General features: G+C 47.5%; 10 protein-coding genes across 10 annotated transcripts; 4 read left to right on the top strand and 6 right to left on the bottom strand.

Moving 5' to 3' along the window:
- Positions 1 to 639: 639 nt before the first annotated feature.
- On the bottom strand, positions 640 to 2,840 carry BT62DRAFT_993475 (uncharacterized protein). The gene is made up of 12 exons (XM_043190409.1): positions 2,427 to 2,840; positions 2,308 to 2,358; positions 2,157 to 2,255; positions 2,096 to 2,100; positions 1,979 to 2,041; positions 1,902 to 1,924; positions 1,711 to 1,853; positions 1,605 to 1,647; positions 1,524 to 1,550; positions 1,400 to 1,469; positions 941 to 1,346; positions 640 to 890 (listed from the first exon to the last, which is right to left on the bottom strand). Exons 1-12 carry the CDS (start codon positions 2,472 to 2,474, stop codon positions 789 to 791), a joined length of 1,080 nt encoding a protein of 359 aa, XP_043040654.1. The 5' UTR covers positions 2,475 to 2,840; the 3' UTR covers positions 640 to 788.
- Positions 2,841 to 4,357: 1,517 nt separating this feature from the next.
- Positions 4,358 to 8,121, bottom strand: BT62DRAFT_967007 (TrkH-domain-containing protein). The gene is made up of 22 exons (XM_043188845.1): positions 7,999 to 8,121; positions 7,620 to 7,944; positions 7,529 to 7,572; positions 6,739 to 7,483; positions 6,578 to 6,690; positions 6,468 to 6,527; positions 6,382 to 6,419; positions 6,285 to 6,325; positions 6,220 to 6,227; positions 6,145 to 6,159; positions 6,011 to 6,088; positions 5,946 to 5,960; positions 5,837 to 5,887; positions 5,746 to 5,777; positions 5,563 to 5,692; positions 5,481 to 5,511; positions 5,424 to 5,432; positions 5,342 to 5,370; positions 5,134 to 5,291; positions 4,923 to 5,077; positions 4,811 to 4,872; positions 4,358 to 4,755 (listed from the first exon to the last, which is right to left on the bottom strand). Exons 2-22 carry the CDS (start codon positions 7,905 to 7,907, stop codon positions 4,599 to 4,601), a joined length of 2,259 nt encoding a protein of 752 aa, XP_043040655.1. The 5' UTR covers positions 7,908 to 7,944; positions 7,999 to 8,121; the 3' UTR covers positions 4,358 to 4,598.
- A 711-nt stretch (positions 8,122 to 8,832) lies between these two features.
- Positions 8,833 to 10,014, bottom strand: BT62DRAFT_1075249 (uncharacterized protein; the record flags this gene model as incomplete). The annotated part of the gene is made up of 3 exons (XM_043179101.1): positions 8,833 to 8,980; positions 9,034 to 9,199; positions 9,711 to 10,014. 3 exons carry the CDS (start codon positions 10,012 to 10,014, stop codon positions 8,833 to 8,835), a joined length of 618 nt encoding a protein of 205 aa, XP_043040656.1.
- Positions 10,015 to 10,345: 331 nt separating this feature from the next.
- Positions 10,346 to 13,771, bottom strand: BT62DRAFT_967010 (TrkH-domain-containing protein). Its single transcript, XM_043188846.1, has 22 exons — positions 13,755 to 13,771; positions 13,511 to 13,698; positions 13,420 to 13,463; positions 12,624 to 13,374; positions 12,463 to 12,575; positions 12,353 to 12,412; positions 12,267 to 12,304; positions 12,170 to 12,210; positions 12,105 to 12,112; positions 12,039 to 12,053; positions 11,907 to 11,984; positions 11,842 to 11,856; positions 11,733 to 11,783; positions 11,642 to 11,673; positions 11,459 to 11,588; positions 11,377 to 11,407; positions 11,320 to 11,328; positions 11,238 to 11,266; positions 11,030 to 11,187; positions 10,812 to 10,966; positions 10,698 to 10,759; positions 10,346 to 10,643 (listed from the first exon to the last, which is right to left on the bottom strand). Coding segments are annotated over exons 1-22 (2,166 nt in total). The 5' UTR covers positions 13,756 to 13,771; the 3' UTR covers positions 10,346 to 10,486.
- A 769-nt stretch (positions 13,772 to 14,540) lies between these two features.
- On the bottom strand, positions 14,541 to 15,856 carry BT62DRAFT_967011 (mitochondrial tricarboxylate transporter; the record flags this gene model as incomplete). The annotated part of the gene is made up of 10 exons (XM_043188847.1): positions 14,541 to 14,616; positions 14,667 to 14,805; positions 14,854 to 15,020; positions 15,070 to 15,190; positions 15,240 to 15,300; positions 15,355 to 15,385; positions 15,436 to 15,594; positions 15,643 to 15,697; positions 15,744 to 15,776; positions 15,825 to 15,856. The coding sequence occupies 10 exons, from the start codon at positions 15,854 to 15,856 to the stop codon at positions 14,548 to 14,550; spliced, it is 867 nt and encodes a 288-aa protein (XP_043040658.1). The 3' UTR covers positions 14,541 to 14,547.
- Positions 15,857 to 17,286: 1,430 nt separating this feature from the next.
- BT62DRAFT_930999 (uncharacterized protein) lies at positions 17,287 to 18,151 on the top strand. The gene is made up of 6 exons (XM_043186045.1): positions 17,287 to 17,333; positions 17,390 to 17,559; positions 17,608 to 17,715; positions 17,773 to 17,902; positions 17,949 to 17,999; positions 18,055 to 18,151. The coding sequence occupies exons 2-6, from the start codon at positions 17,401 to 17,403 to the stop codon at positions 18,078 to 18,080; spliced, it is 474 nt and encodes a 157-aa protein (XP_043040659.1). The 5' UTR covers positions 17,287 to 17,333; positions 17,390 to 17,400; the 3' UTR covers positions 18,081 to 18,151.
- A 527-nt stretch (positions 18,152 to 18,678) lies between these two features.
- On the top strand, positions 18,679 to 20,216 carry BT62DRAFT_64866 (ArfGap-domain-containing protein). Its single transcript, XM_043181751.1, has 5 exons — positions 18,679 to 18,815; positions 18,865 to 18,889; positions 18,943 to 19,051; positions 19,100 to 19,179; positions 19,230 to 20,216. Exons 1-5 carry the CDS (start codon positions 18,713 to 18,715, stop codon positions 20,023 to 20,025), a joined length of 1,113 nt encoding a protein of 370 aa, XP_043040660.1. The 5' UTR covers positions 18,679 to 18,712; the 3' UTR covers positions 20,026 to 20,216.
- Positions 20,217 to 21,091: 875 nt separating this feature from the next.
- On the top strand, positions 21,092 to 22,752 carry BT62DRAFT_64875 (uncharacterized protein). Its single transcript, XM_043181752.1, has 2 exons — positions 21,092 to 21,916; positions 21,963 to 22,752. Exons 1-2 carry the CDS (start codon positions 21,463 to 21,465, stop codon positions 22,397 to 22,399), a joined length of 891 nt encoding a protein of 296 aa, XP_043040661.1. The 5' UTR covers positions 21,092 to 21,462; the 3' UTR covers positions 22,400 to 22,752.
- Positions 22,753 to 22,800: 48 nt separating this feature from the next.
- On the bottom strand, positions 22,801 to 23,364 carry BT62DRAFT_919118 (uncharacterized protein; the record flags this gene model as incomplete). Its single annotated transcript, XM_043184131.1, has 3 exons — positions 22,801 to 22,986; positions 23,147 to 23,269; positions 23,326 to 23,364. 3 exons carry the CDS (start codon positions 23,362 to 23,364, stop codon positions 22,801 to 22,803), a joined length of 348 nt encoding a protein of 115 aa, XP_043040662.1.
- Positions 23,365 to 24,349: 985 nt separating this feature from the next.
- On the top strand, positions 24,350 to 25,126 carry BT62DRAFT_1004738 (uncharacterized protein; the record flags this gene model as incomplete). Its single annotated transcript, XM_043177075.1, has 1 exon — positions 24,350 to 25,126. One exon carries the CDS (start codon positions 24,350 to 24,352, stop codon positions 25,124 to 25,126), a length of 777 nt encoding a protein of 258 aa, XP_043040663.1.
- Between the last annotated feature and the right edge of the window lie 31 nt (positions 25,127 to 25,157).

Consider the following 25,157-nt stretch of genomic DNA (forward strand, 5'->3'; position numbering starts at 1 on the left):
ACTTTTGGATGAGAAACATGATGAGGCTGCTGCTGAAACCATGAACAGATGCGCGTACGACAGGGGGAAATGTCCTCTGATTTTATGATGCGGCGATATTTGGATTCCCTTAAGACGGATGGTGGTACGCCGTTTTTCTCGGTAGATGGTGGTTGATTTTCGGGCTGTGTCTGTTACTTTTTGTCTGCAATGTAACTGCAGCGTCGAAGGACTTCGAGACCGTATTCGTTCCATGCGTGTGGGGAGCGTCTAGTCTTCCATCTACTATCCTGTGATGGTAAAAATCATTAGTGCTTTAATTTAATAATTGACCCGACTTGCCTTTTCCTGATGTATCGTGGGTGCTTGTTACGGTTGATTCACTACAGGAGGCCGCATTGCTGAACCTCGACGTACCATCTTGTCGATCGGAGGGGATGTCGGTAGAGGCGTCTTAAAGCTGAACTACCCGTCATGCTTGAACGATTTCCTGAGGCAGTTGGCGGGCCTCTGGTAATTCGACGTGCTGCAACACTCTGGTTGTCATCAAGCTGTCTCTGGTTTCGACCCTCGCTCCATTTGAGGCTCTTTATAATCTAGCCCGCAATGGATTGTGCGCGAGATGAAATACGCGTCAATTTATTTGAGTTGGACGTTTGACAGAATAATGTTTATTCCCTCTCAGGCGAGGTTAATTATCTAAATAAATATATTGGATATATCATGTCACGGATTATCGGTATACAAAAAATATCGAACGTTGGAGATCTAGAGTGCCAATATTCTTGAGGAGAAAGGGCGGGAGTGATTCAATTTTTGCGAACAGACGACTTCAACGACTCTTCATCATCAATGACGTTGCCTAGCTTCCCATTAATCACTTGATTTTCCTCGCCAAACATATCGGTAACCTGAACGCCGCCATGAGTCTGACAGTAATGCCGAAGATAGGAAAACGTACGCGGACAGTTTCAGTGTGAGTAACCACCTGAATATTACCCATGGCAATATCATCTGGCCCTCTGGTCCTCCGAGAGCGTGAATAATCGGTCCTTGGTCCAGAAGGCTCGTTACTAGTACTCCCGCTCTTTCCGCTTCCGTGAGAAACGCGGATGCTCCTCCTCGAATTCAACGTCCACATCATGCTGACGGCGTAAAGTTTGGGGAGGGCCTGAATGAAGGCGTTTGAAATGCTCTTGGTCTCATCACTTTGAAGGTATATAAATATCAAGTTGAGGAGGGCACTGGAAGACGGTTTGGTTTCATCAATAGAAGTTTCGTAAGCGGGAATAGCGGCATACCAAATAACAGCCGGTGCCGCGGTCTGGAAAGTCAGACGGACGAGGGCATTAATGAGTCCCACTGTCCTATAGAGCAGAGGTGAGCAAACTTAATGTGCCGCTCAAAAAAGGATACACACTGTGGTAGAACGTTCTTTTTCGTCTTCAAGAGGAAATAGGCAGTCGCTGTACATAATAACAAGTCGGCAACTGATGAAATACGGTGAGTCAACGAAAAAAATGCAGAAATCAAATGATGAGTACCAAAGACGGTAGCGTAATGGGCGGACACTGTGAACTCTTACATCAACTCGGCTCCACATGCAGTGATGAGAAAGACCATACGCCAATTGGCCAACCTGGGATCGAATATTGCGACATAGTGCGTCTAAGAATAAATATGTGAATCCATTAAATTAAAGAGAGCTGTAGAATAGAATAGTCAACTTACCACTACCATAGCGGCAATGAGAGCGAACAGGAAAAGGAAGATGATAGGAAGGGGAACCCACCAATACTTCGACACCACCCACAGCCGGTAGCAGAAGTACATTTGTACGTAGAAACCAATGAACGCGACCATTAAAGGATTGCCTGAGTGTTGCATAAGTCGAGTCAGCAGGAACTACGGCAATTACACACCGATTTGGTACCACTTAACGAACCTTGAACACGACGCGTCAGGGGACACAATATAGTAGAAATGATTTGCGTCGTACCTCAAATTGACTGCGGTCTGCAGATCAAGGAAATTGTCGATCAGCTGGATCCATACGATGGCGCTGTAGATGCGATGAGCTTGTCCATTTCTATTTTAAATGAAGGTATCGACAAACAAGCACTATCATCATGAAGTTAGTGGAAGGACGATGAAAATATGGGTTATGCATCACAGACCTGGATGGATTTCAGAGACGTGACGACGGCGAGTATTCCAACGGCAAGTTTAAGCTTGATGCCATCCGTCTTCCCGTACCATGAATAATAGTTGCTGAACTACACAATAGTCTTTAATCGTAGCGTGGGTAAGTGCGAACTCACGGCTCACCTGTGATGATAAAATTCCCTGAAGGAAGAGATCGAGGCAGAGGCCCACGAGCTACATGATGCACAGGCGGCCGGTCAGAAACGGAAGCTGCAAATGCGCAGCTGCGAACGAGCGCATACCCAGGGCCCAAGATAGAAGACAGCTTCTTTATGTTCCTCCTCCGTCATTGAATTGCGACACTGATACTGAAAGCCGTCAGAAAGAAGAGAACGAAGAGTGGACTGGTATCTGGGCAACCCTCGTTCCTTTTTAATGTAATGGCATAGGAGCGCTGGGTCAAGCTTCTCACGGCGAAATTTTTGAAGCCAATACCTATAATAACTGATTATAGGATAGGCCAAATGTCAACCAAGGTGATCGACGATCAGCCTGATTCAAAATACGGTGACGCACTGAAATCCTGCACTGAAAATATTCTGGCACGTCAATACGATGCCAACTATCTCATTCTTGACATTTATGCGATGAAAATGGGGCAAAATGTCGGTGGAACTTGCCACAGGACAAACGTTGTCGTCAGGTATTTTGCCTCCGTGTGCCGCCAAGGTGCGAGACTGCGCACCGGAAGGCACCGGAAAAACTAAATTAAGGTTCAGGAGGCACGTGTAACTGAGATTTTCAAGCACGCGACGCGACCTGTCGCACCGATAGGTACCAGCTGCCAGTGGCAGGAAACCCAAAGGAAACCAGTGACTTAGTGAGTCCCACCAGGCTGCATTCTGAGTATTCAGAGATTCTAGATCAGTTATTGTTGCACAAAACTCGCTTGTCTCTTTGTGGAAGTTCACTACCCTATCAATGGATTTGCAAGTATGACTCTTTTTTTAAAAAAAAATTTGCAACAACGCCATTATAGTGCCTGGCCGGTTACCCCCAAGTCACTGCCGCTTAGTGTTACTCCCTGACTACCTTGGGGGACTTGTGTAAACATCTCAAGAACATTTTGGCGCGTCCACGGCCTACGACTCTGCCTTGTGATCTTCTCCCGAATTCCAAATCTTGGTTCATCTACGGTGTGGTACTCCTGTATATGAAGTTTCTATATGTTTTCCATGATGTCTTACTTGCAGATGCTATCGATGCTATGCCATCATTAACATAAATAGGTAATATGGTTCAACCTTGCGAAGCTTCTTCCGTGTAAGGGTTACATACGTATATGCCGAAGACCGAGGACCTATTACCTCGTTTTGCGGAGTCATTGGAATCAGAAAAACAGTCTTGAAAGGTCCGACGGCAGGTATTGACAGAATCACAACCCAACCGCTTTCTTGAAAGCCGCATTGCTAAATCAGAATTACGGTATGAGCGCTAAGCTAGCTGGGAAAAGAATTTTGGCGTTCTTCGAAGGCAGGCTTGTCGTAGTCTCCACAACGTTGGCATTCATCCCGATATATCTATCCACCCTGTGGCGACCAAAGTGCCAATCACGCTAACGAGGGAGTTTAAGAACGTTACCATGCCTTTTTTCCGGGTCTGATGATGCTTGTCAACTTCGATGTATAGTCAGTGGCTAAGTCGGATTATCGATTAGCTGGAGCCATAGCACTCTCTGTACAGGATCGCCCTTTTGAACCCTGCTCCTCCTCGCTCGCTTTCAGTGGACCTACCGCATAATGCGTCCCAGTGTCAAGTTTTATCGCCTTCATACTATCTACGCCCAACAAACCAGCTGGGCATCCAGTTGATCTCACATGTTCACGACCCCCAAGATGGAACAACAAACCGTTTAAATCCCTGCCGAAGTATGGCCTGAGGAAACAGCGTCGAGAGACGGGGAGAAATAGCCGTACTCTGTTAAAGATGTAACATCGCGTCCGGGTAACCCTTATGATGCGAAGCCGGGAGAGGAGCCCACATCAGACGCATCGCGCGGTACATTAGATTCAACAGCCGTTGTCGAGAACGATCATAGACGCACAAAGGAGGGTCCGCATAAATGAGGCTAGCATTGATTAAGCACCATCCAAGAGGCGGCCCAGGACCCGACTGATGACTAAAGAGAAGAAAAATTGATGAGCAGAAGACCACGCAAGAGACGAGTACGCTGAAATCAGCTGCTAGTCCGATAAATTAATTTGACTAACTAGATGCTGCTATCCACATCCCCTCAAGCACGTAAAACATGCAGTAAGATAGCATAGTGATTGAATAAAGGTGCCGCAACCTATGGTCATCAATATACCAACAATTAGGTAGTACTTAGTGTTCATGTGTCTGTATATATACGTCTATGAAGATATGAGACTCAAAACTCCAGAGCAAAGCAAAGAAATCGGGTATCCAAAAAGCTACGACGCATCACGAGGGATAACGGTAATCTCTTCCGCCGGTCCCAAACCATTGTCCTTCTCCTTCCCTATATTCCTACCTTTTGTCGCGAGCTCGCGAGGAAGCTTCACTGCCCGATCAATGGCCACAGGAAGACCGCGATGTCGTCCGCGTACCCTAATAGGACAAGATATCAGTGATGTCTTTCAAAACGCGCATTGGAGATACGCACATCACCACAATGATGACCAACTTTGATAGCGGTCTCATCACACCTACAAATGACATATTATCCTGTATCCAACATCAACATCGCATCAGTCGAGACTGAAGACAAAATATACCGAAGGGAATCCAAGACTCAACCCGATCCCTCCGAATGCAGAGACTAGCTCGAAAAGCACTCGGAACAGATCGAACCACTTCTTGCTATCATCCAGGAGGTTGTCTCGTTCTATAATGGCAACAAGGAAGACACCCCAGACCATCCACCAAATATCTTGGCATATCAAATGAGACGTTCCTCTGCAGGATTAGATCCGGGAGTAGGCTTACCATCAGACATCTGTCTGCGCAAGTGCCAGCCTAGATACCTCGCGACACGCTGTCGGGGCTCCTTGTCCTTAGGATCTCCAAGTTCCTTGTCTTTGTCTTCAAATTCTTCCTCATCCAGTAACGGTTCTTCGAATACGCCAAGCGATCCTTCTTCATACCTGATGTCGTGAAATTAGAAGTAAACTCCTAGAGCTGCACTAACACCTACGTATTGGTCGAGCGAATACTCATTGCGACCTAGTGAGGGGATCTCAGAATATACAATATCAAAACCGCACAGAAGAACCTACAGGATACACCTACAACACGGTCAGATAAGCTGGGAAGGATAAGACAGAAAAGCATACAGCAATGTACATCATCACCACATATAAGAATCTATAGGATATTCATTATAGAACATGATCGGGTACTCAGTCAGTAACGCACTGGAGTGCAGGGGCAATTGAAGCCAAAGGGACGATCGCAAATCCGGATGCACGAGCTGCCAGTCCCTGGAACAAGCCCGTCACGATTTTAGCCCCGGTCGACATAGCGTCATAAAACTCCAATCCGGTATCTAAACGGTCATTAGATCAAGTGAACGGAAATTGTGAGGCAGACCGATCGTACTCAACACTTCAAACGCGACCCATTCCACTACGCTATCACGAGAAGAGTGTCAGTATAAGAATGTCGCACCAGGAGATGGGAAGCGAATAACCTCATGAGGATCAGAACGATAACTAAAAACCAGGTTTGGTGGCTGGGAAACCTAAGTGGAGATATCAGGAGGACTGGACCCGTTCAAGCACAAGGAGCGTGTTTCATACAGGTAGAAATAGCACCTGTCATCAAAGTCAGTTATGTATAATTATACTGCTAAAGACCGGCTTACCGTCGAGGGTGATGAAGAAGGAAGTCCAATGCTTTATCCAGATCTGATTCCGGCTCGGTAAATTTGGAGAATATCCATCTAGAATATCACTTGTTTGGTTTCCGCGAACAAAGAAAGGACAAGAATAATCGCACATTATAAGTCGCATGCTTGTATGGTACACGTAAGGGCTTGCCAAAATGACATTAATTTTAACCTCCAGAACTCACAAGATAGGCTGGAGACAATGCTAGAGCGTCAGTGTATAGTTATTGACAAAGGTATGTGAACACACCAGGGCGTGATTGCCTGCTAAGATGACAAACATCAAGGGAACTATACATTTACATTTCTCATATGAGCAACCAATTGCACAGAAAGGGAAACCTCACAAATCATGAGATACGCAGTCTGGAAGGGGACCATCCCTCTGAAAATGGCCGGTCAGCACCCGACGCACGCCTGCAGCTCGACTTACAGATCAACCAAGGATAAGCCGCCGCCGGTGTAGGCCGCCATAACTTGGAAGAGCGAGAACCTAGAAATGTTTACATCAGTACCGAGTGTAATTGATGCACAGTTCTATACCATGGCTTTTTGACGAGACGGGGCTGCGCCTCAAACACACTGTCGTAAGTCGAAGATGTCGATAACCAGGGTGCGAATATTAGGTAGGTGATAATTTGAGATAGCACGAAGTACTAGATGGAGGTCAGAAAGCCCACGCTGATGCGAGCCGATGCACGCACAGTAGGCACAAGATAACTGAGAACCTTTAGCGCCCGATATTCGGCGCCCCCAATCATTTCCAACTGCTCGTCCGTCAACGTTTCTGTGTAAAAGTTGGAATTCCGGCCCGTGTCTAGGTCGAAATTAAGCCACTTGGTCCTGCTAGCCTCTAAAGTAGATGTGTACGGTATAGTCATCTTGCGTTGGAACTTCCTATATGCGCCTGGAGCCGAGCGTTTGAACAGGTTCTTGACGAACTGTGTCGGTCCGGGCACATCCGTGTTTCCAGATGTATCCTGGTTGGTGAACACTGTCATGGTCCTCGCCGGAAACGGGACACCAGCGCGGGCAGCACTCATCCTTCTCTGACGCATAGACGTCGTCATAGAAGTTGTGAGGTCGAAATCTACGCCACGGCGGGCCGAGGCGCGACTCTGGACGGGCGAAAGGTGCAGGGTGGCTGGGCGGGGTGATGAGGTAAACGTGTGAACATCGGAAAGCACGTTATCGCCATCGCCTTCCTCGCTTCTTCGACCTTTCACGTACATTGCTGCCGTCTCGTCAGTGGTGGGCACTGGGGACATTGTCGCCACCGGCGTCGGCTGATGGAAATTGAGCTGTGGGGCGTATCTGCCATTCGCCGGAATGACATCGCGAGGCCTGAAGGCGGCGATGGGGGAAGAAATCGATGCAAGGAAAGCAGTGCGTGTAGGAAAAATCGTCATCCGATCGGGGAGATTTTCACAGTGTGTTCGGAAGTAATGTCTGCAATGCCATTAGGAAAATAACACAGCTACAGAGCTCACTCACTTTCGCACCAGCACCATGATCCATGAAACGGTCGTGATATCGCCCTGTATACATCAACAAGACATTGCTACCCCTCGACGCACTCACTCACCACCATCATCAGCAAGAAAAGCATGACCTGCTGCCATACGGTCAGCGTCGACAAGTCCACCGTCGAGAGCCCCGTCACTGTCATTGAGGAATAGCATAGAAAGAGCGAATCCAGGAAGCTGATACGGAACCTGCCGTTGCAGCCGTAGAAGATTCCTGAGGATATGAGCGGAATGAAGACGAAGGCCACTAAATGGACGCGGTAGAAGGTTAGCTCGATGCTTCGGATCGACGCGACAGGGTTTTTCAACTTGAAAGCCTTTTTCATTTTTGGTGGACTCTCATCCATGGTAGCTGCCAGCTGCCGCCAGCAGCCAGGTTAAGTACTACATATCGCTCATCAACGCAACCTTCCGAGACGAGACAGATTAAACACTAACCTTATGATATCAATTCTCTCGTACGCGGGTATATGCGGTGACGAGGACAGAATAAACTTCGCCTCTAGGCGGGCTCTACCGGTCAGAAAGAGAAATAATGCATGAGCTGCTCGTGGTGGTGGGCGGAGGCAAAAGACAAATATGGCCGCCGAACATCTCAAATAGACAATTTCAACATCAAGAACCACTACTTTGCCACTACAAAACTGGCCCGAGAGACTCTGCTCGATATCGAGCAGGATAGGATAATAAGTTGTTCTTCACTGGTCAAGAGAAACAATTCTCAGTCTTGAAACGTACCGAGGCCCATTCTGATTCTCAGCCTCATCCTCAGGTAGCCATGTACGGGGCCCGGCTTGGCCTGGCCTTTTTTGGTTTCCAATGCGTATGTATGTACTACTCTACACGCTAGCGTATGGTCGACTCATGCTACTGCTCTGCTACTCTGGGGTAAAACTATACTCCTACGTATCTTAACTGGCGAGTATCTTTGTACTCCATGCGAGATATTCTGCCCCACCTCCCCTGCTATCAGAATGGTACGGTTCTGAGGTGGAAGACTAACCCTTATCACTTTTACTGCTGCACCACGTTTGTTTTCACCTTGGTTAGGTTTATATCCATCCACTTCACCTTCAATCTCAACTTCTGAGAGGGTACCGAACGTGCTTTCAAAGCGACAAGTGTCGATAAATAAGGTATTGGGATGAGTTCTTCCAGCTTGACAGTACGTGCTTGATTATCATTGCAGTTCCTCTAATGCCGAGAGATTGCTGTAGGGTGTTCTGTTCGATGAAGTATGCAGGACATCTCATGAGGTAACGATGCACAGATTCATTGGGTATGAGCGTTTCGGATATGCAAGTGATTCGACGCGACAGACTGGAGAGATGGCGGTTTAGCCCCATATGTCCAGTACGGCACTTGTGTGCTAATGATCTTGCGCGGTAAGGAAGTGGCCAGAGGCTGTACCAGCATGCAACTTGCTAAGCAGTTGTTGAGTCGATGGTACGGAACCTGGAGAAGCGGGCTGACTTTCTCCAGGTCCAGTCGGCATTTCGTTTCTGCTTCGCATAGTACTCCTGGAGTAATGATGTTTTATTGTGGGGGACGGGTTTCCGCAGCGGCGCTGGGAAATCCTGCAGCTCACTGACATCACCTCGGGCTGCTGCCTTCGCTTCGTCATCTGGCACTTCGTTGCCTGCAATACCTTGATGTCCAGGGACCCAGCAGACTGATGGAAATATTTTGGATGTCGTCGGTGGACCATGTCAATATGTTTGTGGAAAAGATTGAATATGTGGTGTGATGGGGCAGGTTTTGCCAATGTAGTTGCTTGTATAGCGACTATGTTGTCAACGCTGAGGGTAGCACTCTAGATGTTGGTCATATTTCGCAGTGGTTCTGTGCAGAGCGTTAGAGATATTCCTTCGCCGTCGTATACCTCGTGTTTCTTTGCCGATCCTCTCATGCGCAACGTCTTCACTTTCCTTCCTCCTCAATATACCACCGCAGCTGCTCCTATACCTCTATCAATTCCTGATCCATGTCCGTATGCCTTGACCTCGCTGTTATCAATTCTATCCCTTGCAGTAGTCTCTTGCATTGGCTCCACCGTCTCTATCTTCATTTTTGATTTCCAGTGTTGTGGGAATCGCACTGCCTTGATGGTTTCCATTTCATCTTGCTGGACTCCAAAATCTCGTGCTAACTCATGTAGCGCGGTAGTCTCGTAAACCAGGTAGCGCGGATTTGTGGCGTTTCACATATTGGTTTGTTACTCGTCCTATCCGCTTGTACATCAGATATCCTGGGGGCACGGTGTTGATATACCTCTACTTGTTCCTTCATAGGGAGTAGATTGGCATGAATATCCCAGACATCCGCTGCTGTGATACGCAACATCCCGGTTATAAGTATTGCCGCTTTCCTCTCTATCGAGGAGAGGCATTTCACCGCGTGGATACTACTTTGCTGTCCTTCCGTTTCCTTTTCGTTCGCCTCTTTCCGAGACATTCCTGAGCTCCCTGAGCCAGTCTTCGGAACCGCACTATCCAGTCGTCACCTTTTGGTCACCTTTCTTTATAGCTACTGCTCCTTATTCTTTCCAGCTTAGTCAAGCATCGATGTAGACCCCTAGGGCCTGGTTCAAGGCAGGATAAGGTACACTGTCTGGCTTCGTGGGGGGAAATGCAATGCTCATTGCATTGCACACAGACTCTGTATCTTCTGGGATATGTTACAGTACTGAGTTACTGAGAAACACTCAGATACTGGAATATATCTGAGTGATTTATCGAAAGACAAGGGCCTGCCACCCTATACTTATGGCATGGTTATAGTACCTGTATAAACCATCCGTAATCCCGTAAATACGGGGACAATGTGGATCCGAGTCTCTAAGTAATAGTGTTCGTGTGTCTATATATATACACCTATGAAGATATGAAACTCCAGAGCAAAGCAAAGAAATCGGGTATCCAAAAAGCTACGACACATCACGAGGGGTACCTGTTATCTCTTCCACCGGTTCCAAATCATTATCCTTCCCCTTCCCCGCATTCCTACCTTTCGTCACGAGCTCATGAGGAAGTTTCACCGCCCGATCAATGGCCACAGGAAGACCGCGATGTCGTCCGCGTACCCTAATAGAACAAGATATTAGTGGCGCGTTCAAAACGCGCATTGGAGATACGCACATCACCACAGTGATGACCAGCTTTGATAGCGGTCTCATCACACCTACAAATGACATATTATCCTGTATCCAATATCAACATCGCATCACAGCCGAGACTGAAGACAAAATATACCGAAGGGAACCCAAGGCTCATCCCGATCCCACTGAATGCAGAGACCAGCTCGAAAAGCACTCGGAACATATTGAACCACTTCTCATTATCGTCTAGGATGCTGTCTCGTTCTATAATGGCAACAAGGAAGATGCCCCCGACCATCCACCAGATATCTTGGCATACCAAATGAGATATCCCTCTTCAGGATCAGATCCGGGAGTAGATGACAGACATACCATCAGACATCTGCCTGCTCAAGTGCCAGCCTAGATACCTTGCCACACGCTGTCGGGGCTCCTTGTCCTTAGGATCTCCAAGTTCCTTGTCTTTGTCTTCAAATTCTTCCTCATCCAGTAACGGTTCTTCGAATACGCCAAGCGATCCTTCTTCATACCTGATGTCGTGAAATTAGAAGTAAACTCCTAGAGCTGCACTAACACCTACGTATTGGTCGAGCGAATACTCATTGCGACCTAGTGAGGGGATCTCAGAATATACAATATCAAAACCGCACAGAAGAACCTACAGGATACACCTACAACACGGTCAGATAAGCTGGGAAGGACAAGACAGAAAAACGTACAGCAATGTACATCATCACCACATATAAGAACCTATAGGATGTTCATTATAGAACATGATCGGGTACTCAGTCAGTAACGCACTGGAGTGCAGGGGCAATTGAAGCCAAAGGGACGATTGTAAATCCGGATGCACGAGCTGCCAGTCCCTGGAACAAGCCCGTCACGATTTTAGCCCCGGTCGACATAGCGTCATAAAACTCCAACCCGGTATCTAGATGGTCATCAGATCAAGCGAACGGAAATTGTGAGGCAGACCGATCGTACTCAACACTTCAAACGCGACCCATTCCACTACGCTATCACGAGAAGAGTGTCAGTATAAGAATGTCGCACCAGGAGATGGGAAGCGAATAACCTCATGAGGATCAGAACGATAACTAAAAACCAGGTCTGGTGGCTGGGAAACCTAAGTGGAGATATCAGGAGGACTGGACCCGTTCAAGCAGCAAGGAGCGTGCTCATACAGGTAGAAATAGCACCTGTCATCAAAGTCAGTTATGTATAATTATACCGCTAAAGACCGGCTTACCGTCGAGGGTGATGAAGAAGGAAGTCCAATGCTTTATCCAGATCTGATCCCGGTTCGGTAAATTTGGAGAATATCCATCTGGATTACTACTTTAGTGTCCGCAAACAAAACAAAAGGCATGAATAAAAGCACATTATAAGTCGCAAACTTGTAGGGCGCACGTGAGGGATCGCCAACAAATCATTACTTTGAACTCACAAGATCGGCTGAAGACAATGCTAGGAAGTTAGCGCATAATTATTGACAAAGGTATGCGAACATACCAGGGCGTGATTGCCTATTAAGATGAGAAACATCATGGGAACTGTAAATTTACGTTCTTTATAAGAACAACCAACTGCACAGAAAGGAAAAGCCCACAAATAATGAGATACGCGGTCTGGAAGGGGACCATCCCTCTGAAAATGGCCGGTCAGCACCCGACACGCGTATGTAGCTCGACTTACAGATCTACCAAGGATAGACCACCACCGGTGTAGGCCGCCATAACTTGGAAGAGCGAGAACCTAGGAATATTTACATCAGTACCGAGTGTAATTGATGCACAGTTCTATACCATGGCTTTTTGACGAGACGGGGCTGTGCCTCAAATACATTGTCATAAGTCGACGAAGTCGATAACCAGGGTGCGATTATGAGGTAGGTGATAATTTGAGATACTAAGAAATACTAGATGGAGGTTAGAAGGCCGGCGCTGATGTGAGCCAACGCACGCACAGTAGGCACAAGATAACTGAGAACCTTTAGCGCCCGATATTCGGCGCCCCCAATCATATCCAACTGCTCGTCCGTCAACGTTTCTGTGTAAAAGTTGGAATTCCGGCCCGTGTCTAGGTCGAAATTAAGCCACTTGGTCCTGTCAGCTTCCAAAGTAGACTTGTATGGCGTGGTCATATTGCGTTGAAACTTCCTATATACACCTGGAGCCCAGCGTTTGAACAGGTTCTTGACGTCCTGTATCGGTCCAGATACGTTCGTCCACGTTTCTTTTGTGTTTCCAGATGTGTCCCGGTTGCTTAACACTGTGGTCGGAAGTGGGACGGCAGCACGGAGGGCACTCATCCTTCTCTGGCGCATAGACAAAGTCATTGATGTCGCGAGATCGAAGTCTACGCCACGGTGGGCCGAGGCGCGGCTCTGGACTGGCGAAAGGTGCAGGGTGGCTGCGCGAGGTGATGAGGTAAACGTATGAACATCGGAAAGCACGTTATCGCCATCGCCCTCCTCGATTCTGCTACCGTTCACGTACGTTGCTGCCGTCTCGTCAGTGGTGGGCACTGGGGACATTGTCGCCACCGGCGTCGGCTGATGGAAAATGAGCTGTGGGGCGGTTTTGCCGGCCACCGGGATGACATCATGAGGCCTAAAGGCGGCGATGGGGGAAGAAATCGACGCAAGGAAATCAATGTGTGTAGGAAAAATCTTCATCCGATCGGGGAGATTTTTACAGTGCGTTCGGAAATAGTGCCTGGGATAGCATTAGGAAAATAACACAGCAAGAGAACTCACTCACTTTCGCACCAGCACCATGATCCATGATACGGTCGTGATATCGCCCTGCATACATCAATAAGGCATTGCTACACCCTGCCGCACTCACTTACCACCATCATCAGCAAGAAAAGCATGACTTGCTGCCATACGGTCAGCGTCGACAAGTTCACCGTCGTAAGCCCAGTCAGTGTCATTGCGGAATAGCACATAAAGAGCGAATCCAGGTAGCTGATGCGGAGCCTGCCGTTGCAGCCGTAGAAGATTCCTGAGGATATGAGCGGAATGAAGACGAAGGCCACTAAATGGATGCGGTAGAAGGTTAGCTCGATGTTTCGGATAGACGCGACGACTTTCTTCAACTTAAAAGCCTTTTTCATTTTCGGTGGACTCTCATCCATGGTAGCTGTATCGCAGCTGTCACCAGCACCCAAGTTAAGTACTACATATCGCTCGTCATTCAATACTTTGAGACGAGACGCACTAAACACTGACCTTATGGTATAAAGTCTCTTGTACGCGGGTATATATGGTGACGAGGGTGAGACAAGCTTTACCTGGAGGGGGACGCTCAAGTCTCAAGTTAAGAAGAGAAATGCATGGGCTACTCGTGGTGGCCATGGTGGACGGAAGTAAAAACACGGAGAGATCGTAGAGTCGCCGGAGCATGCGCTATAGAGCTGCACGGGGACTGCGAGTTTGGCTCAGTTGCGAGGGATGTGTAGGCGGAGTTATCGGGCAGAATCTCGTTCGACTGTTTGACCAAGTTAGCGATGTACAATTCCTCCAAGGACCGATTGCCAAAAGATCGACTGTTACCTTCGCCCTGCCCTTATGTTTGTTTTATAATGTGCTTCAAATACTTTATGTGGTGCCTATGGTTCGGGAGGTGTAAGTCTGTCGGAGGCGCTGCTAATACTGTCATACTGTTTACAGGTTTTTAAAGCTCTACTGCGAGCGTGTTCCAAGTGCATAAGCTCAGCTTAAGCGTGTGAGTGGTTTAGCAAATGGAAGGATGTCGTAGTGCCACATCGATAGTACTTGCGTCCGGCGTGCCCATTGCCCAAGTGGTATCTGCCGTGACGGTGTGATGACGATCGCTGAATATAGCAAATAGGCGATTCAAATTATATGAAGGTGCTACCTGTTTTCATGGGCTTCTACCGACAAGAACCTTGATTATATTCTCGTACACAGTAAACACGATACCGCCACTCATCTGTGTGTGTATCTTGGTTATGTTCAAATGGAGCAGACTAAATCACTTACCACCAGCCGAGCGAGCCTTGGGGTAGTCCCGGTCCAGAACCTCAGGATCCCCTCCTCTGTAAATATCCGATACGCGCAGTGAGCAAAATTGCGATACTGCGAACGTGCTTCCAATGACTGCATACGAGTCTTGATGACGCTATTCCAGAATGAGTATTCGATCAAAAGGCCAGTAGAAAGGACGTACTCCAAAGGCATAGTAGTGTAGACCGTTACTAGCCCAGCAATAGCACCGATGCCAAAGGTAATGGTACTAGGTAATGTTTGTCCGGGACGAGCTGTGCCTTGAACAAACTGTTTCAGTGTCGAATACGTCGTAAAGCGAACAGCAGAATTAGCGCCTTGCCGCATCATCTGTGTAGAGCGTTATCCTCGTGTCGCAGCACGGACTAGCTGAACTCACTGTCGGCCATAGTCCACGATATATCCCCGTGATGCCCTCTTGCCGTACTATGGATATTGTTCCATGTACGAGACCGCGGTACTGTGGATTCGGTCGATTGGCATCATCTATGAGTTTCGTTCTGAAACCTTCATGAGTACACGGTGGACAATAAAGCGAAAAACCCGCACTTGATGGTTTCTGATGGCGTCACGGCAAGTAGTGCCTCCATCATGCCCGCGCCCAAACCCGCTGTAGCCAACTGCATCAGCATGTAACACAACGCTGAGGTGCGATAAACCATACCAACAAGACTCCGTGGTGCGCTCACTTTGCCCTCAAATCAACATCAGATGTAGCAATATCAATGACAAAACTGAAACATACCTGAGAGTCTGCCAATTTTTGCTTGAAATGATCATAACTCACGAACCGCACGCCAGCCTTGGTAGCATTGCCGATGACTAGTGCTGAGCATCCAGAGTAAAGTCCAACGATGCCCTTGTTCTTCAGAGTCTCTTTGATAATCGTTATGGGCCCTTGTCTCTGCAGTAGATGCCATTAGGGCGCGCACAAGAATCACAAATGCCAGACCTTTCCACCGAATTGCGACCGTGTTTTGACAAATTCTGTAGGGTATGTGATAAAACTTCCCATCATGAGGAATCGAAATCTATCGTCTGAGGAGAACATACGCCTCAATAGCACCAGCTGACGCGCCTGCGATTCTGCTCCAAGTCAATACTTAAAAAACCTGACAGAGACGTTTCACATACAACGAATGAACGGGTTTCTCCTTCTGGAACATCTGGTTAGAAAAAACCGTATTCTGCACAAAGCCAGGAGATACGCAGAAAAATGGCAGTAGAAAACGGGATGAAGAAGGGAGAGGTGGCAGTGCCGCATACTTTAGAGGTGCTTGACATCACTTGGTGCGGAGCCGAGTTGCCACGCACGGTTCAACTTGTACCGGAATACAGTACTTGTGGGCCAGGAAATCCGTTCATCTTTCATCAGGTGTATAACCTACACCCATGACTCCAATACAAAGTAAACCATTTCAACACAGCCAATACTCTGAATTCCAGGCATCATCTGGAACTAGGACTTTCCACCATTCTCGTATTTCAGGCACGAGGAGAAGGCCATTTTGCTGCGCCTGGACAAGGCCTGACCAGTTCATGGTGATCTACCATGCAGATAACATGCGGAAATTGATAAGTCATCTATCAACGCGCTCAATGAATTCACCAATTTTCGGTGGGGAAGTGGTAGAGAGGCTTGTAGACAACGTGATTACCAGCGACCTATGCTAAAATAAACACCTCTTGATTGGGAACTTTTTGGTGCTGAGGCGCCAAAAACTGCATCTGTCCACTGGTGATACCAACTCGACGGACGCAAGCTTCTCCGTCCCATCGCTACTGACTGAAATAAAGAATCACCATTGCAGGAAAACTATGACAGTGCCCTGTCTACAATCATCAGGCCCCGAATTTTGGGCGCAGAAACAATCTTGCCCATAGCGATCTCGGCTTTCCCGGAGGCATAAATAGCAAAGTACTCCTCTGTATGGCATCACGACGTTGTCCCAAACTGATGTTATTTTTGCAAGTTCAGCAGATCAGGTCCCTCCAGTGTTATGAACAGCCTGACTGTCACACTGATAATGAATGTTAGATCAAGAATTTAGGTCGGATTTGTTGCGCGCAGCCATGGAAATATAAGAAATTCGGCATTTTTCGGTGGTGCCTACATGTTTTCAGGGAAACGCAGCAGTAATTTGAGTACAACACGCGTAAATGGTGTGCGGGTGGTGGAGAATGTATACAGGAGGAAAGGCATGCTTAGACAATGTACCTTTTGTGGGACTCCCGATCAGACGCGATCGCGCCGGCCCGCCCACCCAACAACCATCGTGCAGCTGAAATCTCTCTGAAATTGGACGTTCTACTTGTTTTCCCTATAAAGGAGTTGTCAGTACATGCTTATATGCTTGTGCTAGGAGGATCTCTAGCAGCCTCAATGTTATTCATGTTCATTGTAGGCCTAGATTGATATGCTTTAACACCGACCGGTCTGAGGCCCGCGGTAACTGCTACGGAAAATGGCAGATCCCTGTAATTAAAGATTTCCTGTGCAACTGCTGCGAGAGCGCAGGCAGCGCAGCACTCTCCTAGGAATACAAAAGCTTCGGGTCCTTCTCGAACAATCTTTATCGATTATTTTCTATTTGCCTCACTTTCGAGCTCACCACCACTCTTTCCACATCCCACTCCCTCTGTGTAAGCACCTCTTTCTCATTCTACGCCTATCTGTATTTTTATCTCCGGAAACACAGGTTCTCCAAGCATGCTTTTCTCTGCCAAAGTCATTCTTCTCTCTTTCGCCTCCGCTGTCTTTGCTGGTACCGTCCATGACAACAGCCTCAAGAGGCACTTGAAGAGCCGTCTTTCAAGTCCAACACTTGAAGCACGCTCCGAGTCCGTTGAAGCTTACTACGGGTTCCAGGCAAGGATTTCGTCTTCTATTTAATATGGGAAGTTGACCATCCATTAGAATAGCACCCTCACTGCCTGCGGTGTATATTTCAACGATACTGACTATATCATTGGATTGAGTTCCGAGTATGTGACCGCCGACTACACTAATAACTGCGGCAGGTCGGTGAGTGACACGCAACCTCTTCAAGTTTGGAATGGCTCAATAATATGTCTTTCATAGGTTATTGTCTCCCTGACCGACGACAATTCTACTTCCATCGAGGTCACCGTCGGCGATTCGTCCGAGAATGATGCCTACCTCTCTGTTGCTGCCTTCGAAGCCCTGGCAGGATCGCTCGATGCGGGAATTTGTGAGTCACTCGAATCATATTGCATTTCTTATCTAAACTCGTATAGTGAACATCACCTGGTCATTCATTGACGAAGTCACCGCGACCGTATCTTCTGGCGAGTATTTATCTGGCCTCTTGTGCTTGAGGTCCACCACTAACGCAATCTGTAGCGTCTACTGAAGCATCCAGTGCTTGAGTGTTCCTGATATTTGTTATCGTATCGCGTAAAAGGATTTAGGGATGGACTTGCATATAGTTTCGGGACTTTTGTTGTAAAGCTCGTTAAATTATAGTAAATTTTATGCTCTTCTGCATACAAGAATTCCCCTGAATCGACGATTCCACGTTCCTGGCTGATCGAACCTGTGGGCACTGCACTACCCATTCTTTCTTTTTTCGGTAGAAATATACTATATAGATAGACAGACGAGCTTCTATGTAGCCATACTTGGATACGGTATAGTCAGTTAGGCTACTTACTGACAGGCGGAAATTTGATATCCATATCAAGAATAAGAGAATTTCCCAAGACTCAAAAAGTTTTTAAAGACATATAAAAATAGTAGAATAGTTATTAGACATGACCACTAGTTAATCCACCCAGAGTGGCATGCTATTTTCTAGAATGCGCCATAATCTGTATATGATGTCCTTTGGAATAAAGAAAATCAGAGTTGCGGCTGAGCTCGAGGACTCGGAGATGATGGAGATCGGATCGACATTCAATTCCTTTTCGGGAAGCATTTATCGTCACCCATAGGAAACAGGGCCAAATACAAGCTATCGAGGAACGACGCGTGGTTGCCTCCTTGATAGCTTACCGTCATCATGTCCCGCCAGGACAAAGCGACCACAGAGCGATTCACAAAGACACTACGAGAGCTAGTAAAGAAACCAGAAAATAAGCTGTGTGCAGACTGCAAGCGAAATGGTGCGCCTATCAGACTGATATTTCGAAGTCGAAATTCATGCTTGTGTAGATCCTCGATGGGCATCCTGGAACATGTATTAGGTTTTATATCTGTCGAACTGAACTGCAAGCTCACGCAAAGCTCAAGTGGCGTCTTTCTCTGTATACGGTGTTCAGGCATTCATCGTGGCATGGGCACCCATATCAGTCGTGTCAAGTCTGTAGACCTGGACGTCTGGACCCCGGAGCAAATGGAGGTATGCTGTTAGCGTGCCGTCCAATTCTATGTTTTCTGATATGTGTAGTCCATCCAAAAATGGGGAAACCACCGAGCGAATCTTTACTGGGAAGCGCATCTCAAAGCTGGACATATCCCTCCTGATCAGTTCGTGGCCTTCAATGAACGGGAATGTACCCTAACTTTGAATATTGCAGTAAAATGGAATCCTTTATACGATCTAAATATGAATCACGTCGGTGGGCAATGGAAGGACCCCCACCACGAGATCCATCGATACTGGAAAACGGATCAGATGCTGCGCCTCCGCCACTATCACAACAGCAACGGCAACCAGCTACCCCGGCGCTCCAAACTGCACGCGCCAGCCCTGCTCGCGTTCCTGTGACCAACCGTCAACCCCAGCCCCACCATCTTCTTTCCGCCAGCTACGCGTCACAGCAAAAGACTCAACTTATCCCTCCTGCTACTGCTCCAGCTCCATCCCCGCCACCACCGCAAGCAAGACCAAGCGATGACCTCTTTTCACTCGACTTTCATTCTCCTGTTTCAACATCTTCATCTCCGCAGCAGGATCCTCAGATGAAGAAAGACGTCAAGCAGGACATCCTGTCTTTGTTCTCTTCTCCCCCATCTGCTGCACCTGCACCCATCTCGCCTTGGGGACAACCTCAGCCCCAACAGCAGCAGCAGATAACAAGCATGATGGGAACGGGTGGTACAGGCATGTGGGGCGTCAGTTCAGGATGGAACACGGCAACAACTCCCGCTGCCCAGCAAAATCTTTGGGGCGCCCCGGCCTCGCAGCAGCAGCAGCAGCCTTCTTTGTTTGCTAGCAGTGCTGCAATATGGGGAGCGCCTGCGCCATCAAACGGGACTAATCAGGCGTCGAGTGATCTCTTTGGCTCGTTCGCTAGTGCGGGGGCTATAACGACGACGACAGTACAGAAGAAGGATGATGTCTTTGGAGATATTTGGGGAGATTTCAAGTGAAGCATCGCGTATCCTAGTAGGTCCTTCCTAAATTTAGACATGTTGGTGGATCGGAATGCCCGCCTCCCCTTGAGACGATTACGACTGCGTTTTCACGAAGTCGACAGCGACCGTGTCTTCCATACGGCAGAGCTTTAATGTTGTAGAACAAGAGCAATAACTGCTTTGGTTCTCGTAAGCACCAGATTCTTTCTTCTGCAGACGCAGATGCAGGAGAACTTCTTACACAAGAAGCCCGGCGTTTTCCAGGCTCCTTGTGACGATCATTGCCTCGGTTTCTTGCAGCAACGTCCCTGGTATGAAGTGCAACTTTATATGTGCTACAGGTTACTTTTCACACTGGACCTGAAGACTTTTCGAATTCAGAACAACACTTGCGTTCGTGTTTGTCTTCGGTTTTGATTTCGAAGACGGTCACATTAGCTCTATGCCTTCTTCAGGCAAAGTCCAGTCCAGTCTTTCCCTGAAAGCAAGCACTCTTACACGCATAATTATGGCTACGCGGGCAAATCAAAGAGACACCTAAATCGCGAAGAGAAAAGTTGACGTTGAATCTTGGGAATTGCCGCTTCGTGCAAAGTTGGAATTGAAGCTTCTCTTTCCTTTCGGTCCCACGGCGATTCAGGTACATTGCAGTTCCCATACTTTGTCTGCCAACCGTCTCCTCAACGACGCTCTGGGACTATCTGATGATAGCTGTGAGTTGTGTTCCGTGCTCAGTTCTGTGCATTTGCTTTGCGTTAGAGTTGGGTGACCTAACGATCGGGTCCACTATACTTTCCCCCCAACCTTGAATTGCTCTTAGAGAGGGAATTCCGAACTGAGTAGCCATTATTTTATAGGGGCAGATCACTATGCTATAATATTCCAGTCAAATGTCGAGTCCGATTGAAAAATCTCAAGCTTAACAAAACTCTTCCACAATGGCGACTACTCGCCCTGTGCGTAGGCTTGCGATTGTTCTCTGTTGCACATTCTCATCGCATCCATAGGGACACCAAGTGCTGCCTCTCGAGTTCACCGACGAGGTTTACAATTCTTCGGGTACCAGTATGAAAGACTTGTGTAATCTGTCGTTGACCTCTCGAGAAGTGGGCAAACGAGCCACAGCATTGATTTTTCGGGTTGTCAGGTTTAGAGGAGGCACATCTGAGTCGGATCTTGACAATGACATTTCTAAACTTCGCGCCCTCTTCGCATCTAACGACAGCTTGGCAACGTCGATCTCAGGATATTGGTTCTTGATGACCAGGACCGCAACGCAAATATTGCCTTGCCCAACTTTGTTTTTGTCCTTGGAAAGATGGGGAACCTGAACGGCATTAAACTGACAGACGTTGAACATCGTCAACCTCAACTCACCCGACGCCAGGTCCAGGTCTCCCTCTTCACTGCCTTCGCCAACCATGCCAATCTCACGGAATTCACCTCTATGACATGTCCATGGAATTCCACGAATTTGAGACCATCCTCCGCTCAAGCCCATCGCTTAGCTCCCTCCTTATATCCGACCTTCACATAGACGAGTTTAATGAGTTTCTTCCGATCATCGGGCATTTTTCCATGGTTGGCAAACTCAATGAACTGAGAGCTGTGGCATGGGAGGATCCCCAGTCGTTCTATCACGACCTTCAGCCAAAAACAGCTCTTAAGCTGCCGATCGAGCGCTTAATCGTTAAGTTGGCGACACCCTCGGATTACAAAGTAATGGATCTTTTGGCATCCTCTGCATCACCTGTCCTTCTACCAGGGAGCCTCAAGAGAATGGCGATTTCTACCGCCACAGGCGCATTTAATATGGTGATATCGGACAGAATCATAGCTTTTCTCCACTCTCCACTGGCCCAGTCTGTGTCGCGATTGCACTTGGGTGAGCATGAAGTGGGCACATGTGAGTCATTTCTGTCTGTCTGTTCAGTATTGTAATGGCATCACAGACAGAGCAGGCCCTCGTGCTCCTCGTAATTTTGACACTGTTCATCTCCCGCTTTGCACCGCTCTCGATTTACACCTCGTTATCGATGACTGGAATGATAGCGGGGAAGGCCCCTTGTGGCTCTCTTCCATTCTCGAAACCCTATCTCCAGAGCAGCTCCCTGTTAAGAAGCTTCTTCTCATCTTCGACTTTCGTTTCGATCACGATTGTATCGACAATTTGCCTGTTCCCACTCACGTTTGGCCTCGTCTCGACAATGCACTCTTTGAAAATGGCCTTGATTTGGAGGAAATCGGAGTTCATGTAATTCTTCGCGTCGAAAATCCAGAATGCCTCTTTTTTGATCTGGATGAAGAAACAGAAGCGGAAGAGAGCAACGGATCGGAGAGCGGGGCGGGGAGCGCAGAAGAAGAGCGACCCAGAGAGCGATCCCGATGACATAAGTGATCTCGATGACAGCAGCTATATTCCTAGTCAGAGCGAAGATACAGATGCCGAAGATGATGAGGAAGGTGAGAACGGTGTAGAGCTCAGCAAGAAAGAAAGTCAGGACGACAAGGAAGTCTATGTCACCCCCGGGAAATTGCTACAACCCTGGCTGCTCAAATTTGCTCTTCCCAAGACAACTGCGCGCTATTACCTTTAACAGGACGAAACTACCTCCTCCGCCATGGAGGACTGAATCAAAACTTGGATCCGCATCTCAGAAAGAGTCGGCGACGCTGCATTTTTGATATCGACGAGGTTTTACGGAAGTAGTGACGTACATTTTTTTCTCATGTACAGATAGTCAGAATGGCTGTTCTTGGGGACTTCGTCCTATCAACATACCTGCCTCTTTACGCGCCCAAACATACTAGCCAAACAAAGAGCATATGAAACGCAGCGCCAATTGTCTCGTGCATGGTTTCGCTGTACAGCTGCTGCACATCACTTCTGAGTCGACGTCGCCCTCTTATGGTGTATGCAGCTTCTGCATCATGCTTGGGACAGAATTGCTTGGTGACTTCCGATAACATCAAGACCTGTGTTTGAAAAGACATGGACATTCAAGGATTGAAGCGAATCACAACAGCATATATATCGTTAGAGAATCGTTATTTCTGTTTGTCTTAAATCAGCAGTTGCAAACACACTGGACGAGTTATGGCACCTTCACCACCATGACTTCCGTCTCTGGTATACCAAGTACAATGCATGAATTACTCCTCCGATCCAGAAGAAGAGAGTCAGGATGATGTTTATGAGGATATCCGCCAGGGGCCGCTTCATCAACATGACCGCTATTGGTGGAAGGAGGACGGCTACCTAAAGCAGTATTTGAATCAGTGAAGCGACCGGCGTTTCTTATTGAAGGTACACACAATGATAAGGAGAACATCTTCAGACGTAACGGAAGCCATGATTCGACGTGAAGGTTTGCGTTATGGTGGTGGCATGCTTACTTATAGCTGGGCGACTGTATGTCGTCACACAGACCCATTCCACGCATGGATGCCATGCCGGACACGCATGGCAGCCTTGGATGGCATTCAAACAGGAATATTAGCTGATGGGCAAGGCAGGAGAGACGTCACATAGTTTCTGGTAGTCTGTCAGTCATACAAGAGATAAAAGTGGGAGAAATTATACCTTTTTGTTTCGTTCATTCGAAGGAAAAAATGGAAGTGGTAGTAGCGGAGCACTCTTAGACTTCACAGGTCCACTTGTTCATACATCATGTTTGAGACGTCCTCAAAAGCGTGCGGATGGAGAAAGGATAAGCGTGTTCTCAGAAACTTTTCTTATACTTGAATACATGGGATCTTGGTTGTAGGCGGGAGTAATACATCGTAGAAAAATTAAACTGTATACGTTAAAATTCTACGAGTCCGGCACAATATGCGAGAAAGTGAGTACTTACCTGGAAACGACCCGTAAAGGCCTCATGTTGGTCACCACTTCACACCCTTCATGCATCTCGAGTCAAGTATAATATCCCACGGTTCGATATCGATGGACATTGTTCCCGGTAGATCTTGGTACTTGGAAATAACATCGCATTATGGATGATAATGCTTTGCACGATGACTGAGAACGTTGATTGATATCGGTAGTGCTCCATCATTAGGTTCTGGATTTTTAGTGAAAGTAAACAAAGGCTTCAGAAATATCGCTGAACTGAAGGAAGCCGGGGAAGAAGGAAGACTTGTCAGTGGATGCCGGCCAGGAAAGAGATGAGGGAAAGGAGAAGAAAGCTACAATGGCAGACTCTTTGTAGGGTAAGGGTAAGAAGGAGAGAAGATAATCGGACGCGACAAGAATGTTCGGCATTCCCCAGTCGTAGAAACGACCACGTGCTCCTAACAAGTTCACTGCTGTTCTACGCGACCTTAAAAGCACGAGAAAATGGCTGTCGCGGTATTCTTCCTTGACCCCCTGCTCTCTATGTACCTAAATCGATTTTATCGTGGCGATATTATGACGAACATCGATTCAAATTCTTCGAGAGATGCGAATTATCGCTCTGGTCCCCCCTCCATTCCAGAGACAAAGATTCCGCTGCTAAAAGAGTCTGTAACTGAACAGATACGCTCCTCTCCACAGAGTACGCCACTCAGCAATCGTGCCGCAACTGTGAATCCCACAGCCAACGCGGATCATCTTGCGGCAGATTTTGAACGGTACATCCTGGAAGATCTCAGAAACCGAGTTTTCATGTCCTCCGACCATTTTTTGAACAATATTCTCCATCTTCCTCGCGACTGGCAAACCAACGACAAGATAAAATCCCAAATCGAGGCACTCAAAAATGATGCTGCATTCAAGAATGATATCAACGCCTACGATGAATTATGCAATGAGCGCAATCCTGGGGAGAAGAACTTCTACCATCCCCACAGCCTGATGTTCAATAACGCATTCGACGCTCTCGGTGCCACTGAAGAGTCTAGACTCGGCATTTATCGACAAGATGCGAAGCCGGTTGATGGCGGTTTAGAAAAGAACATCCCCGATACGTTGGGTGTTCTTCGCGCGATGTTCAACAGTTCCGGAAACGTGGTTGACAACATGAAGGACAAAGGCCCAGAGTACAACTTTTCGTGGGCGCAAAGAATGCTCCACGCAGTTGCAAATGATTTATGTAAACGGCAGATTATTTGTCAAGGAAGAACAAGGAAATAAGTATTGAGAGCCTCGCAGGCTAATTCAGGGG

The sequence above is a fragment of the Guyanagaster necrorhizus genome (assembly GCF_019112545.1).
Source record: "Guyanagaster necrorhizus MCA 3950 unplaced genomic scaffold BT62scaffold_10, whole genome shotgun sequence".
Lineage (NCBI taxonomy): Eukaryota > Fungi > Basidiomycota > Agaricomycetes > Agaricales > Physalacriaceae > Guyanagaster > Guyanagaster necrorhizus.

Bases quoted from the DNA above. Each gene is read 5' to 3' on its own strand.
- BT62DRAFT_993475 (XM_043190409.1), bottom strand. From the start codon at position 2,474: ATGACGGAGGAGGAACATAAAGAAGCTGTCTTCTATCTTGGGCCCTGG. The intron at 2,359-2,426 runs GTATGCGCTCGT...TGCATCATGTAG, and splicing joins TCTTCTATCTTGGGCCCTGG to CTCGTGGGCCTCTGCCTCGA. The intron at 1,925-1,978 runs GTACGACGCAAA...GTCGTGTTCAAG, and splicing joins CAGACCGCAGTCAATTTGAG to GTTCGTTAAGTGGTACCAAA.
- BT62DRAFT_64875 (XM_043181752.1), top strand. From the start codon at position 21,463: ATGTCCATGGAATTCCACGAATTTGAGACCATCCTCCGCTCAAGCCCA. The intron at 21,917-21,962 runs GTGAGTCATTTC...ATGGCATCACAG, and splicing joins TGAGCATGAAGTGGGCACAT to ACAGAGCAGGCCCTCGTGCT.
- BT62DRAFT_967010 (XM_043188846.1), bottom strand. The intron at 11,674-11,732 runs GTTATTCGCTTC...TTCTCGTGATAG, and splicing joins ATCGTTCTGATCCTCATGAG to CGTAGTGGAATGGGTCGCGT. The intron at 10,644-10,697 runs GTGCGTATCTCC...TTGTTCTATTAG, and splicing joins CTGGTCATCACTGTGGTGAT to GGTACGCGGACGACATCGCG.
- BT62DRAFT_64866 (XM_043181751.1), top strand. From the start codon at position 18,713: ATGTCCCGCCAGGACAAAGCGACCACAGAGCGATTCACAAAGACACTA. The intron at 18,816-18,864 runs GTGCGCCTATCA...ATGCTTGTGTAG, and splicing joins TGCAGACTGCAAGCGAAATG to ATCCTCGATGGGCATCCTGG. The intron at 18,890-18,942 runs GTATTAGGTTTT...GCAAAGCTCAAG, and splicing joins CGATGGGCATCCTGGAACAT to TGGCGTCTTTCTCTGTATAC.
- BT62DRAFT_930999 (XM_043186045.1), top strand. From the start codon at position 17,401: ATGCTTTTCTCTGCCAAAGTCATTCTTCTCTCTTTCGCCTCCGCTGTC. The intron at 17,560-17,607 runs GCAAGGATTTCG...ACCATCCATTAG, and splicing joins AAGCTTACTACGGGTTCCAG to AATAGCACCCTCACTGCCTG. The intron at 17,903-17,948 runs GTGAGTCACTCG...AAACTCGTATAG, and splicing joins ATCGCTCGATGCGGGAATTT to TGAACATCACCTGGTCATTC.
- BT62DRAFT_967007 (XM_043188845.1), bottom strand. From the start codon at position 7,907: ATGGATGAGAGTCCACCAAAAATGAAAAAGGCTTTCAAGTTGAAAAAC. The intron at 7,484-7,528 runs GTGAGTGAGCTC...ATGGCATTGCAG, and splicing joins ATCATGGTGCTGGTGCGAAA to ACATTACTTCCGAACACACT. The intron at 6,326-6,381 runs GTGAGGTTTCCC...GTAAATGTATAG, and splicing joins GACTGCGTATCTCATGATTT to TTCCCTTGATGTTTGTCATC.